This window comes from Notolepis coatsorum, assembly GCF_963971535.1.
Source record: "Notolepis coatsorum genome assembly, chromosome: 17".
In the NCBI taxonomy this organism is placed as follows: Eukaryota; Metazoa; Chordata; class Actinopteri; order Aulopiformes; family Paralepididae; genus Notolepis; species Notolepis coatsorum.
In genome coordinates, this window is record NC_140181.1 from 42044362 (window position 1) to 42060447 (window position 16086).

The 16086-nt window shown below is 44.0% G+C and overlaps 1 protein-coding gene across 1 annotated transcript; it reads left to right on the forward strand.

The window, feature by feature from the left end:
* The first annotated feature begins 155 nt into the window (after positions 1-155).
* Positions 156-15406, forward strand: vwa1 (von Willebrand factor A domain containing 1). The gene is made up of 6 exons (XM_084333053.1): positions 156-583; positions 4616-5155; positions 7034-7360; positions 10757-11032; positions 13290-13574; positions 14214-15406. The coding sequence occupies exons 1-6, from the start codon at positions 493-495 to the stop codon at positions 14240-14242; spliced, it is 1548 nt and encodes a 515-aa protein (XP_084189179.1). The 5' UTR covers positions 156-492; the 3' UTR covers positions 14243-15406.
* The last annotated feature ends 680 nt before the right edge of the window (positions 15407-16086 follow it).

Here is a 16086-nt window from a genome sequence, read left to right on the forward strand (position 1 = left end):
GGGAAAAGTCCAGAGATATGACGCCTGCACACAGGCTGACACAGCCTTTAGTTATTGAGTTTGTTGGAGACAGGGAAGGGGCTACAGTTGAGGGGAGGGGAGGGGAGGAGGGAGGGGGGAGTGAGGGACTGAAGGCTGCTGCTGAGAGCGCACTCGCACTTTCATTCAAGAGCGCCTGGGTTTTGGATTGTATTTATATAGCCAGGCTACAGAAAGTAGGCTAACTGCTGTCGACTTTTATTGGGACTAATTGCCAATTGATTGATGATGTCCGCGAAAGAAAACAAACAACAGAGTAGAAACAGTGGCTGAGCGTGAGGTTTATGGTTTTAAAGACATGTTTATGGTTTCTAACTAAAAGTTGAGTGATTGGGTGCGCGCTCCGTGTTATGGATATAGCCTAGGGTTAAATCAAGAACCGCGAACAGCTTTTCTGTTATAATTTGTGTCGGTGGAATTGGTTACTAATTACTATACAGCAATCTGCAAATAATGGAAAGTCGGATTTGGTTGATTTGTGTGCTGGTCTGCTTGCTGCAGCTGCTGCGCCCGTCAGGCACACAGAACCCCATACCTGAAGGAGGTAAGCATCGCAGGTGGATTTGGAGGGTCCGGCGGGATATTAGGGTGGGGGTTATTCCTATACACTCATCGCACCCATACTCATTCGGATGTTAGTATTCCAGATATTCTGCTGTTAAACAACAGTTACAGCAGTGTTCTTCTTTATCACAGCTGTTTGATTGTTGACTGAACATCACTTTGACAGTCCCCCTAAAGGGATTATTTGTGACGCAACATGCCATCATCAACAGAAATAATTAACCATTGTAGATGTAGTACATATTTCAGTTACACCACAATAATACAGTACTGTATCATTCATTCATTTATGACTTATTAGCACGCCCTGGCCATGCCTCTGCGGTGGAGCTCATAACTCAGATGAAAAGCTAAATTTGGTGCTGACTCCACTGAGTCTGAGTTAAAGGAGTACTTTGACATTTAGAATTTCAGTTGATTCTTTCTCTTCACTTGAAACGTTAGTCTCACTGGAGTAAAACGTTTACACATGTCCTTCAGTTTCCCCCCGAAATGTGTTAGGCATGTTAGCTATATTCTTTGAAACCAAGTAGGCAACACTACTAGCATACAATTATGAATGCTAATATTAAAGTTACCATTTTTGGGGAAACTGAAGGACATAGGCCTACATGTAAACATGTTCCTCCAGTGAGACAAGTGTCAAGTGAAGAAAAAGAATCAACTAATGTTCAAAATGCCAAAGTACTCCTTTAATCTGTGTCTCTGTCCACATTAAAATATTAGTGCCTACAGTGCTGTCACACACGGACATTTCCATTTATAGGAACCAGATGGGAATTGACCAACTTAGCTTATAGGCTATAGGGTATTTATGCTCCTTTAATTAGATCTGCCTTTGACATAATTGGTACGGTAAACCCAGATGTTTCCTTGCAAACCAAGACGCTGCTACTGTTTCTCCAGTGTGAGGAGATATATTAGCCCATTTTATTGGTGATAAAATTACATGTGGATGAGTGGAGAGGCTTTTCCTAACTCAAGTCATCTGTTTGTTTTGAAGTGGCTGATCATCTGCAGCACACCTGGGTTTGAGTGTGTGTGTGTGTGTGTGTGTGTGTGTGTGTGTTAGACTTTTTGTATGCACAATGTGAACATATATTATGTATTCGTGCCTGACTACATCTGTTAAAGCATGTGTATGTGTGTCTGTGTCCGTGTGTGTGTGTATATAAATGAGGCAGGTCTCAAGACTTACTGGTCTCCTGCAGGGTTTCCCAGGTTCCTGTGGAATTTTATGGTTAATTTCTACACCGTCACATCATTCATTGGTACAAGCCAAGGAGTAGCTACAGCCCACCAGTAACCCCGCTAACAATAACCACATTATACTATAGTGTGGTTAGGAATGGAATGGTGATCTCTGGACCTAAGCACTGGGTGCAAGACAAACAAACCTCCTCTGAGACAGAGGTACAGGCTGCATGGAGGCCACATGGGCTGTAGACCCTCCTTCTCTCTCTCCCTTCCTCCCCCTCTCCCTCATCACTCTCTCTCTTTCCCCCCCATCACTGTCTCTCTCCCCCTCTTTCCCTCCCTTCCTCTCTCTCTATCTCTCTCTCTTTCTCTCTCTCCCTCCCCTCTCTCTCTCTCCCTCCCTCCCTCCATTCCTGTGGATCTAGCTGCTGTGCAAAGTCCGTACAAGACAGATGTAAGGAATTCTTTAGGGGTGTGTGTGTATGTGTGTGTGTGTGTGTGTGTGTGTGTGCACATGCTCTGTTTGTGTTTTTGTGTGTCTGTGCTGGTATTATTGCAGGTGTGTGTGTGTGTGTGTGTGTGTGTGTGTGTGTGTGTGTGTGTATACGCCTCGCTGCCCCCGTCCTTCAACACCTTATCAATAGCTCCTCATCTCAAGAGTCATTCTGCCAGAAGATCCCAAAGATAATCATCTCAACTCTCAAGTCTGGATCGCCCGAGTTCATAAATCAGTCGTTTTATAATTTTGTAATTACACCAATATGCCTACAGTCACAATGTACTGTAGGCAATGTACTGTAGGCAATGTACTGTAGGCAATGTACTGTAGGCAATGTACTGTAGGCAATGCAAGCCTGCTCTCTTTTTTTGTGTCTTCTAATGCTGTCTGCCTGCCCCTCTCTCTCTCTCTCTCTCTCTCTCTCTCTCTCTCTCTCTCTCTCTCTCTCTCTCTCTCTCTTTTTATCTCTCTCTCCCTCCCTCCCTCCCCCCTCCCTCTCTCTCTCACTCTCTCTTCGCTCCTGTAAACTCACTCTGCAATTTGGTTTAAAAACTGAAATGAGAGTAGTTAGCCACGTTATTCTGAGATCCGGCCAAAATGTGAAGATCTGACACTGAATATCATTTCCCTCTGTCAAATATTCTTTCTCCATTTCTCCCCTTTCCTTCCTCTCTCTTTCTCTCTCTCGCTCTTCCTCACTGCCCTGAGCGTATACGACCATGCAGCATTCCTCCTCTTCTCTCGAATGGAACCACCAATACACACCTCCCCCTCACCCCTTCTCCCTTTCACTCACTCCTCTTATTCACCCTCCACTACACAGTACCTCCAGTAGCCTCTCAGCCTCCCACCACTACCCCCTTAGCTACTGTTCTCCCCCCTCCTCCCTTCGCCCCTGAAGGTCATCTGTGGCTTTGCTCCTGTTACAAAATGTGGGAAAATTGGCAAAAAATGCATCAACGTTCCGCTTGGAATGTTTTGACTTCCATCCATCCGTTATCAGCCGTTATCACCCGCCACCCACCCCCCCCTCGCCCCTTCCCCGAGAATATTTACAAGTTTCTGATGTTTGTTTTGATCTTACTTTATTGTTGTAATTACTTGTTTTCTAGCTCACTTCCCACTTATGGCCCCGTTCGAGCCTCTCCTCTGGTTTGTCTCTCTGCCGTTTTCATAGTGAAGGCATGCTATAAAGGTTTTAATGACCGTGTTGTTCAGAGGAGAGGTGGATGGTGAAAGCGAGGGAGATTCCAAGTGTGTGTGTGTGTGTGTGTGTGTGTGTGTGTGTGTAAGCTCATAATAGCAAGGAAGGGGACCCTATGGAAAAAGTCTTGGGAGGGAGTTGGAATCAAGAGAGTGAGAAGTTTGGACAAGTTTCTGTTGTTCCTACATCCACGTTGTGAGGTCTTAACTTCCGGAAATGTAGTTGTCTTTTTAGTGCAAGTGATTACTTTTCCACTTCTTACTGCTAGTTTTGTGGGTACCTAATGTATTTATTTATTTGCCTGATGGAAGACCCTGTTGGGTTGAAACATTGCTTGTTTGGTCATTAAAGTGTTGCGAGCTGTAATCCAGTGTGCTGGATTGTACATTTCCTTCAATCTTCATACAAACTTAGATCCTGCACCTTGTCTAAAAACAGGTTGGACACAAAGCTACTCTACTGTACACTAAAAATACCACAATGTTTCCTTACTACCTACATAATTATCCCCTTACTGTCGTGTGAAATTATGTCCCACACTGTGAGAATGATGCATCTCGATAACAAATAATAAGCCGTATAATCAAATTTAACCATGACCTCAAAATCAAAAGTCATCCAAATTGTGGATTTGGAGAATCCACCACACCCCTACTGTTGATCACAAGATTACATGGCTGTATGAATGTTTAAAGTTGTGTTATTTATGGTTGCATCTAGTTTCTATGAAGACAAGACGCAAAGAACACCATGAATGGAAGCGGAAATGGCCGGTTAGCCTAGGCATTGTCCAACTAACACCTCTCCCGAAGACTAACCGGCCATGTCCGCTTCAATTCATTGTGCTAAGGTAGGCTAACATGCAGACGGATAGCTTTCTACTGAATGCACAGAGAGGAAACTGGTATCTATCTTCTTGTCACTCTCTGGAGAAGACGGTAAGCTAATTTCCCAAATTGTTGGCGTGTTCCTTTAAAGTTGAAACGCTAGGCCTTAACCTGGAACAGTTTTAGAGTAGTTTGCCAAAACGTGTTAATTATACACTGCCGGATCTATTGTAATCTCCTCAATGTTTACATGTCCCCTCAGTAATCCTCTGTTCTTCCCCACAGTGTTGAACTGCTGCGAGGGCGACATCCTCTTCCTGTTGGACTCATCAGGCAGCGTCTCGACCTATGAACACTCCCGCATGCTCAGCTTCCTGTCCGACCTCCTCCTCCCCTTCTCATTGGGAGAGGACCAGGTGAGGGCGGGGCTTCTGCAGGTGGGCACCCGGCCTCGTATGGAGTTCGGCTTCGACGCCTACGACACCCAAGGTGGTCTCCAGGTGGCCCTGAGCAACACCAAGGCCCTGAGAGGGGACACGAACACGGAGGCGGCCCTCGGGATAGCGAAGGAAGTGCTGAGAGGGGCCAGGGCGGAGCTTCCGAGGGTGCTGTTGTGGATGACCGACGGAGTGAAGCCGGGCGACGTGATCGGACCGATGGCCGAGCTGCGAGAGGCGGGCGTGTCTGTGCTGGTGGTGTCCACAGGGCACGGGAACTATCACGTGCTGCGCCAGGTGGTATCCCCCGCCGTGGAGGACCACTTGTACTTTGTGGACATCGACGACATGAGCATCATCACGGACGACCTGAGAGATGCCATCATCGGTGAGTATGAGCAGTGTGTGTGTGTGTGTGTGTGTGTGTGTTTTGCCAAATATTGCTCTGTCTCAGCTATTATTGGCAGCTTAGCCACGTGGAGAAGGAGGTGCTATGTGTACCCTTAAGTGTTCAGTGCTGCTTGGCCCTGATACATTTGATTCCCTGTTTATGTAATATAATTTGTGGAACCAAATCAAGTATTAAAATGTGTGTGTGTGTGTGTGTGTGTGTGGGATGGTGGTTAACTGGGTGGGGGTGTAATCTTGAGCTTTAAATTGGGACACGCCCCAAAGTGATGTATTCCACATGATGCCATGGCTGGCTTTATTTACAGAAGGAACACCCGCCGTCTGAGATCTTAAACGGAGCCGCCTTTACTTATTGTTTACGCCGCTCCATTTCCATCTCGCTGAGTTTATGACAGACACGGATAGCACCTCGGTCCAAGTGCATTACGCATGTGTTTAATGCAGATGATGAGACACCTTGCATCCGAATAGCCATGATCCAACTTTCTGACCATCCATACCCACTGGCACGTCTCCAGGCTTCTCCCTAATTCCACACTTGCTCCTGAAGACAGAGGGGCCTACTAGGATCCCAAAGAAGCCAGGACAGTGTGTGTGTGTGTGTGTGTGTGTGTGTGTGTGTGTGTGTGTGTGTGTGTGTGTGTGTGTGTGTGCGTGCGGGCATGCACATTTGCATGTGTAATATTTTCACTGTAATGAGATAGGGGGGGGCTATTAATGGCTACATCATTCAACTCCCTCTGCTATACTGTGCCAGACCCTGATATATATACATAGACCAAAGGGGGGTAACCTATTCCTTGAGCCAGATTAGGTAACAGCCATAATGCTCACAAGGACACTTTGGTAAACATATGTAGCTATAAGACATGATGCATAGAGTAAATATGGATTGTTTATGACGCATGCCGGGTGCCTGAGGAATTGCTATCGCTGACCAGTAACCTCTCTTGAGTTGGTTGTTTTTCTGCAGGGGCGTCGGTCTAACTGGGTTGGCTATTTCTAGTTGCTTTAGTGCACTGACCATGAATGTATTTGGACACCCAAGTCTGTCAGTCTGTCTGTCTGTCTGTAGGGGTGTCTGTCTATCTGTCTGTCTGTCTGAGGCTTAAGTCTGTTTAGTGTTCTGTCTAATGTTCCACACTGCTCCCCACTTCCTTCCTTTTCGAGACTAGAACGTTCCATATCGAATGTCTTTGCACAGGTGCTAGTATATATAAGATGAATGATACAACAAGAAAAGGACGTGGGGAGGGGTGCATTCTGCCATATTATAGAAACACACCAACATTATAGGCGCTTACCATCTTCTCCAGAGTCAGACAAGAAGATAGATATCAATTTTGTCTCTGTGCATTCAGTAGAAAGCTATCTGGCTACAAGTTAGTCTAACTTTGCACAGGCGGTGCTAAGTCAGTGCATTTCACATAATGTTGGCACGTTCCTTTAAGCTCCAAATTCACACAAAGTAGGGATGCACCAATACCACTTTTTCACTGTGGATACCGATTCTGAGTTCCCACCTTTTAGGTACAGTATATAGGCTGATGTATTGAGTACTGATGATGATCCAATCCATTACTTTCACTTCACTGGGTAAAGATGATTGAGATATAGTCCTTTCTTATCTATGAGAGAGATCTAACATGCTTCTGTAGAGGTTTTCTTTCATAATTAACATTATTTTCTTGATTAATAAGATAAAAATTCTGTGGAAATTCTACAATAGCATACCCTGTTTCAGTGTGGTGTCAGCCTAACATCTGATACCGTAATCTATCCTACCATTATGTAGTTGCATCCTTAATGCACAGTCTTCATGTTGTGACAATTATCCGTCTTCATCTCCCAATAGAAATCATCCGGGCGGAGCGACTGGTGGTCCGAGATGTCACAGCCAACACTGCTATGCTCCAGTGGCGGCCGGTTTTGGCCGGATTGACCGGCTACTACGAGATCCGGTTTGGACCGGTTCCAATGAGCACCGGTGGCGGAGCCGGTGGAGCGGGAACCAGTCCCAGCGTTAGCGGTGGCCAGTACCAGAGACTGACCCAACCCTCAGACGCCAGTACTGTCCAGCTAACGGGCCTGAGGCCTGATACCCTCTACACGGCTTCACTCACCCCAGAGTCAAACGAACAAGTGTTGAATCCTCTCTCTGTCACCTTCACCACCAAGCCAGGTATAGTTGACATTACATCTTTACATTAACCATTTGTACTTAATCATCCCATTTCCCCGCCTCGCTGAAGGTACTGTTGCTTTGTCCAATAACATGAACTGTATCTGCTTCAGTAAATCATCACAGGAAATGAAAATAACAGCCCTGTTTTACACCTTTTAATTATCTACCCACCTTATTTTCTTAAGTGCTGCAACATTCAACAGTCAAATGCTCTCCATTCCTTTGTTGGGTTAGAACATTTTCTTCAGTGTGGTTTGATTGATTGATTGAAAACTTTATTAACAGATTGCAGAATGGGTACAATACAGTACAGCTCAATACTAACAACTGCAGGATGAAGACCAGAAAAAGGGGGGATTGTGACATTTACCGGGGTCAGTTTCTAATTGCAGCCACCCGTAGGTGCTCTTTGAGAGCGGTTTTGAAGGAGGGTAGGGATTAACATTGCTTTATGGCTGTGGCGTTCCACATTGTTGTGGCATAATTGCGAAACGTCAATGGTGTCAGAGCATTGATCATCGAGGAGGTATAGACAGTTGAATTAGTCGATTTGCTCTGTCAATCATTATTTGGTGGTTAAGTCGGTCACGATTATGTGTTTACATATGGCACATTCTTAACAGACAGTTTCATCCATTCACACATTTCTCCTATGCCGTAATAATCTGTGAATGGTCTTTATCTCATTCCTATCTGCTCACGTTCCCTTACTTCCTTTTTTAAATCAAAATCAGAAACACTTCTTGCCAAGTACAATAAATTCACAGGACCTTAGAGTTCAACACAGATGATACCGGGCCAGTAGGACCTCCAGTACGATAACGAGTAGACCACACATGTCAGTCCAACATTTCCATTCGATTATTTAGGCAAGGATTCGCTGCATCATAACATTTAACATTTGATTAATTTAGATTAAACAAAATACAGAATAAACATACAAATGTGATAGGACTAATTCAGTCAGCAATTACATGATTGATTGATTTTGATCGATATAAATTATAGAGTTTTACAGATCAAGGATGCTGGATTCCCATTTGTGATCCTGAAGCATCATGACTCATTATCTTCTCCACCCCTACTCTATGTATCTGTCCATATATACTTTATTAAATTCCATTCCAAATCTACAGCTTTGCATATACGCAGATACATAGATACACAGTGTGGTTACAGCTTTAAAGCTGCACTACGTAGTGAGGCATACACAGTGTGGTTACAGCTTTAAAGCTGCACTACGTAGTGAGACGTACACAGTGTGGTTACAGCTTTAAAGCTGCACTACGTAGTGAGACGTACACAGTGTGGTTACAGCTTTAAAGCTACACTACGTAGTGAGGCGTACACAGTGTGGTTACAGCTTTAAAGCTGCACTACGTAGTGAGGCGTACACAGTGTGGTTACAGCTTTAAAGCTGCACTACGTAGTGAGGCATACACAGTGTGGTTACACCTTTAAAGCTGCACTACGTAGTGAGACGTACACAGTGTGGTTACACCTTTAAAGCTGCACTACGTAGTGAGGCGTACACAGTGTGGTTACAGCTTTAAAGCTACACTACGTAGTGAGGCATACACAGTGTGGTTACACCTTTAAAGCTACACTACGTAGTGAGGCATACACAGTGTGGTTACAGCTTTAAAGCTGCACTACGTAGTGAGACGTACACAGTGTGGTTACAGCTTTAAAGCTGCACTACGTAGTGAGACGTACACAGTGTGGTTACAGCTTTAAAGCTACACTACGTAGTGAGACGTACACAGTGTGGTTACAGCTTTAAAGCTACACTACGTAGTGAGGCGTACACAGTGTGGATACAGCTTTAAAGCTGCACTACGTAGTGAGACGTACACAGTGTGGTTACAGCTTTAAAGCTACACTACATAGTGAGGCATACACAGTGTGGTTACACCTTTAAAGCTACACTACGTAGTGAGGCATACACAGTGTGGTTACAGCTTTAAAGCTGCACTACGTAGTGAGGCATACACAGTGTGGTTACAGCTTTAAAGCTGCACTACGTAGTGAGGCATACACAGTGTGGTTACAGCTTTAAAGCTACACTACGTAGTGAGGCGTACACAGTGTGGTTACAGCTTTAAAGCTACACTACGTAGTGAGGCGTACACAGTGTGGTTACAGCTTTAAAGCTGCACTACGTAGTGAGGCATACACAGTGTGGTTACACCTTTAAAGCTGCACTACGTAGTGAGACGTACACAGTGTGGTTACACCTTTAAAGCTGCACTACGTAGTGAGGCGTACACAGTGTGGTTACAGCTTTAAAGCTGCACTACGTAGTGAGGCGTACACAGTGTGGTTACAGCTTTAAAGCTGCACTACGTAGTGAGGCATACACAGTGTGGTTACAGCTTTAAAGCTGCACTACGTAGTGAGGCGTACACAGTGTGGTTACAGCTTTAAAGCTGCACTACGTAGTGAGGCATACACAGTGTGGTTACAGCTTTAAAGCTGCACTATGTAGTGAGGCATACACAGTGTGGTTACAGCTTTAAAGCTGCACTACGTAGTGAGGCATACACAGTGTGGTTACAGCTTTAAAGCTGCACTACGTAGTGAGGCATACACAGTGTGGTTACACCTTTAAAGCTGCACTACGTAGTGAGGCATACACAGTGTGGTTACAGCTTTAAAGCTGCACTACGTAGTGAGGCATACACAGTGTGGTTACACATTTAAAGCTGCACTACGTAGTGAGGCATACAGTGTGGTTACAGCTTTAAAGCTGCACTACGTAGTGAGACATACACAGTGTGGTTACACCTTTAAAGCTGCACTACGTAGTGAGGCATACACAGTGTGGTTACACATTTAAAGCTGCACTATGTAGTGAGGCATACACAGTGTGGTTACAGCTTTAAAGCTGCACTACGTAGTGAGGCATACACAGTGTGGTTACAGCTTTAAAGCTGCACTACGTAGTGAGGTATACACAGTGTGGTTACAGCTTTAAAGCTGCACTACGTAGTGAGGCATACACAGTGTGGTTACAGCTTTAAAGCTGCACTACCCTGTTTTGGGATAGAAATGTGGACCTCTGCAAAGTGAAAATAGAGTCTGATACAGTATATCTTTAGTAATAAGTTAATTAAGTGTCCCAAGAGGAGAACTGGATCCCTGGGACACTGTATAAAGCTAGAAATTATCTGTATGACTGTGGTATCCTGCCCTCCCACCACAAAGATGCATCTTCTATGGTTAATGTTGGTCGACATGGTTTCTAAAGGTAATTTCTTGGATGTGTGTTGAGATAAGAAACAGGTTTTAAACAGTTGTGACTAATTACTCTAGAGGTAATTTCTCCTCCCTGAAGTGACATACTGTAGCTTTAATGGTTTGACATCCTCCCCTCTCTCTCTCTCCCGCCAGAGGTGATGAGCCCGTCCATGGTGACCATCTCGGAGCCGGGAGCGAGCAGTGTGAGGGTGAGCTGGGGTCCCCTCCAGCCGGACTCTGTGAGGAGCTACCAGGTGGAGTACTCTGCCCTGCCCGGTGGCCAACTGCACACTGTCACCGTGGCCGGACGACAGAACTCTACTCTCCTGAAGAACCTCCAACCGGACACCACCTACCTGGTCACCGTCAGTGCCCGGCACTCCTCCGGCAAAGAGAGAGCCATGTCTGTGAAGGTGTGCACGCAGGAAGGTGAGCTGCATCGTGGTAAATGACCAAGGGCTAAATGGAAATTGGGGATCATATTACTTCAACACTAATCCTAATCCTCGACCAAGATATAGGACAGAGGGCACATACTTAATCCTTTTTTTGGCTCTTGAGTTTCAGCTCATAATTAAGGGCAGTAGCCAGGCTACCGTGAGTTCCATTGGAGCTGGCGCACAATCACACTATTATATTCGTTATCTACTATACTAAGCCGTGCCAGAGATTCTATTACACCCCTTCTCTGATTTCATTTAACTTCCTTATTCCTCTTTATACTCTCTCTCTCCCCCTTTCTTTGTCTTTTCTCATTCTCCTTCCCTCTGAAATGCACTATAATGTGATCTCATCCCTTTGAGATACGTAATCTTACACCTTTAATATCATGTATGATCTCATAATCACCAAATATGTTTAATCTCATCCCTCTGGGATATATATGTAATCCCACACCTGTGGCGGCTACGTGGCGTAGTGGGCAAGGCGCTCGCCACGAATACTGGAGACGCTGGGCTCGCCTGTTCGAGCCCAGCGCTCCACATTGCTTTCAGTTTAGCTGGTCGTCCGTACTAATACACATTGGCCGTATTAGGGGGTGGGAAACTGATGGGTGGGGATCGGGCGTTGTGGACAGCAACTCCTACAGGTCGGTTGGTGCGCCTGCGCAGTAGAATCAGGAAGTGTCGGGGGCAGCGTGAGCCTCCCACGTGTTACTCCTCGCCACTGAGAGATCGAGCTGCGCAGGTGAAAAGATGCGACTGCTGTTACCTCAAGTACCGGAGGGGACTTGTGCTATGTATGACTTAGTCCACATTGCAGCCGGCTTGTGGGAGGCAAGAAACAGCGTCCGTGACAGGGGAGGGTTGAATTGGATGATACGAAATTGGGATGGGAGAAAATATAGAAAATGGGAGAAAAAGTGGATAAAAAAAAAGGTAATCCCACACCTTTAATATCATGTAATATAATCTCATAATCCCCAAATATTTAATCTCGTCCCTGTGAGATATATGTAATCTCACACCTTTAATTACCATGTAATATTATCTCATAATCCCCAAATATATTTAATCTCATCCCTTTGAGATATACGTAATCTTACACCTTTAATATCATGTATGATCTCATACTCCCTAAATATATTTAATCGCATCCCTCTGAGATATATCCCTGAAATATGCAGTATTCTCATATAATCTCAGACATTTTAAATAATCTCTCATTAGGGCTTTTCTTGACTAAAGAATTTCTTTACTAACAGTCATACATTCTGTTCACAAATCAATTAGTTGATATAATCGTCAAATCTGTAATATTATGTTTAGGACATGCAATCATTCAAAATGGCCTTTTTAAATCTCATGTTTACCAGAAATTGTCCTAACATTTTTCAGACTCAGCATGGAAAAATCGACTAACAAAGCCCTCTCACACCTCTCAAATATAATTGCATATAATATTATAATCGCATACTTCTGAAATATATAATATCATATGTCTGATCTGATATATATGTTATGGAAACAGAGGAACGGGACCTGTGAATAAGAGAACTTGGTTCAACAGGGAAACGCTAAATACAGAGTGTATTTATTTACAATAGAATATACAGAAACATAACAGAGCAATACAACAACGACGGTGGAAGTGTAGGTGCGAGCTGGTCGGGCCTGAGTTAATGAAGTGTGTGTTGTTTACCCAAATGTGTGTTGTAGCTGGATTATGTGTGTGTATTTAATATGTGAATGGAGTCTTACCGTGTTGAAAATAAGTAGTGGAATCAAGGTTGCTTCAGCAACGCCAGGGCAAACAATATCGGGATCCCCAAGGGTCTAACGCGAGGGAATAGGCGAGGTGGGGGGAGAAAAGAAAAAACATGGGAAAGGTAAACGAGTGGATGAACGCGACGAGCGTTAGAGGCGACGTCCTCCCAAACTAGGCACAAGAGAGAAAAAGACACGAGATTAGTTAACCAGCCAAACATTTACCCAAAACTAGAGGGGAGAGAATGAGGTTAGGATTAACAATAGGCAAATAACACGCGCACCAACAGATGCAGTCCTCACAACAATATATTCTCATATAATCTCATACTTTTTCAATATAATATCATATAATCTCATTTTATACAGTACCTCTGAAACCTAATCTTGCATAATATAATCTCATCTCATACCTGTGGAATATAATCTCATACTGTACCTTGTCTCTCACCATCCCATTCCTTCACTGCATCTTCCAGTAACGCCAGCTTTAGCAGACCTCCAGCTGACCACAGTTGGCAGTGACTCTGTCCAGGTGGACTGGAAGAGCAGCATGGATGGCCTGAGGGGCTATTGGCTCACCTGGGAGGGGCAACAAGGCCATCACAGCTCCACCCCTGCCCAGCGCTCCACCCTCTACTTACCACCCAACTCCCTGTCCACGCGCCTCACACACCTACCCCCCTCCACCAGAGTGTGCGTGTCGCCCGTCTACCGGACGGCGCGGGGAGAGGGCCTCTGCTGTACGGCACAGTTCAACTCAGGTGAGTGGTGGTAGAATGTGTTTTAGTTCACAAGGCAACATTTAGGAAACCATGCAAATCGAGGATTCAGATTCATACCTATACTGAATGATTTTTATTATTATTTTTTACATAAGATAAACGTTTTTGTTACCCTTTCTTAAAGCATAGAATTGATTTGTGATGTTTTAATTTCGCTCATGTGAGATGAGTACACCCTTACCCTTTCTTGATGCAACAGCCAGATTCAAGATCAGTTCATTTTGACCGTGGTCGTTTATTGCTTGCCTGGAGGAGGTCACAGGGCACTCTTTGATCCTCTTTCAAATGAAAAAACATTTGCATAAAGCAAGCATATCTGTCAACTCCCATGTTGATAATAGTATTACTTATATCTCTTTTAAAGTTTTGATTAATATATGATTAATCACAGTTAGTTAACTATAGACAATCATGCAATTAATATATGTATATATTAATGAACTATATATATATATATATAAAATGACCTAAATTGCAAAATGGCCCCTAATTGTTTATGTGGTGTGCACTAGTGGTTACCATGGGGATATGCTGACACGCAGTATGATATGATCATAATTTTTGGGACCGCACGGGTCTAAATGATTGTCTCAACGTATGTCTTCCTCTTCCTTCTAGATGCATTAGCATACGGCTACAGATCATAGCACCGCTGAGCCAGAGCTGCACCACACCAAACATGGAGAGGTGATGAAGAGAGGAGAGAATGTAGCCTTTCATCCATAACTCTTCTTGTGCTTCTCTCTATGGATGCCATCCAGAGGAGACGTGTGGTTTGGCTCATCGAGCGCTCGTGTGGAACACATGGACACTTTTACGAGTGGCCTGGCTGGGAAAACTCAGCCACATGCAGATTGCTACAGCCTGCGATACAGACGACTGTTTGCTTTCCCTCGTCTACATTCTATCACCTATTTTACACCTGTAATCAAACTGAACAGTGCTTCTGTTTGTTTAAGATACAAGCCTAAGATACGGACATATTGTTTGAAGGCTGCTTTGCCGTACCAGAGTAGTACCAAAGTGGAGCGAGTGTTGGTGATGTTTTGTGTAGCTTGCCATGTTGCAGGAAAGCTTTGCACGATAATGTGGGTCTCATGCCTAAAGGAATGCATCAACAATTCTCCCCCCCAAATACCCTTATGCACAGAAAACCTCTGATTTACATTAATGATGACATACTATTATGTTCAATCTCTATGAATTATTAGTTCAATACCTTGTACCATTGGATGCATGTGTTTACGGACTGGTTGAAGAACCAATGAAGGCACAGTCCTTAATAACAGAGACGATCTGCAGAACTGCTTTGAACTTTTGCAGAAATTACAAACAGGCCGGCCAACCAACCACATGCCTCCAAACGGCAGACAGATGCTAGAGATGATGCTGATGATTTTAGGTCTCCTTTCACTGTTCTCTGAATATCAATTTCATACTTCATTTTCTTAATCAATAAATAGTGTAAGGATAGTTGTACCTCTTACAGTTGTCCTCCCTCTGCAGAGAATGTGAGATGCCTTTTAAGTGATCTGCCAGTTTTTGAAGAAGTCTTTGCTGCCCTCTATGGATCTTTTTTTCAGGGACATTAAAACTGACCCCTCACTTGTCAATATCCTCCCAAAGCAAACATGTTGTATTATGGTTATAAACCACTACTGAACTTAAACATATGCTTACAAGTTATTAATACCACTTTGGTTGCACTTTTAGTTTGCTAAACAAATTGAGCCTAACATCACTGGGTAACATTTGCTCTGTTCTATGTTATTATTCATTCAATATTAATAAAGTTATTTTTAACATACAAATCTATCTATATTGCATATAGATACTTGAACTATTTGACCACACGGAAAATGCCTTTTATAACATTCTTAACCCATCCTTACTGAAAATACAAGTTTATTTTATTCCAGTGTTTTATATGAATAATTTTTTTCAAACTAGGATGATACATAGAGTCTAGCCTTTGGCTCCTTCTAAACGTCTTGCTTCCGTTCATGAAACTGTCATAGAGGTCATAATTAATTTGTTTCTTCAGGGCCTCCTGGTGCCCCCACCCAGTCATTTCCCATAGCTGTTGAAAGTCGACTGCTAGATGGGGTTCGAACAGGTCGCCAACTCGCTGCACACAAATGCTTTATCACAGAACTGCACTAAACCATAAATAGAGCTCTGACTTCAAGGTTTTACTTTGAGATATTCCACATAGGCTTGAGGTCTGACAATCTTTTTAGCGCTAGTACCCTGCAACTGGCCACTAACTGTCCCCAGTAGCAAGATACTATTTCTATTCTCCCTTTCTCCTTCTACCTCCTCTCCTGTGGCCAGTGACAAAGTTCTCCAAGTTCTTACTCGGCTCCATGAATGACTCACTCGGTCCCGATTTCTAGCTGTGACAGTGTTTGATCTGGCGTGGCCACCATGTACTCGCCAATCTCGTTCTCCAACTCCCAGACATCATCCCTTCACTCCACTGTCCCCTACC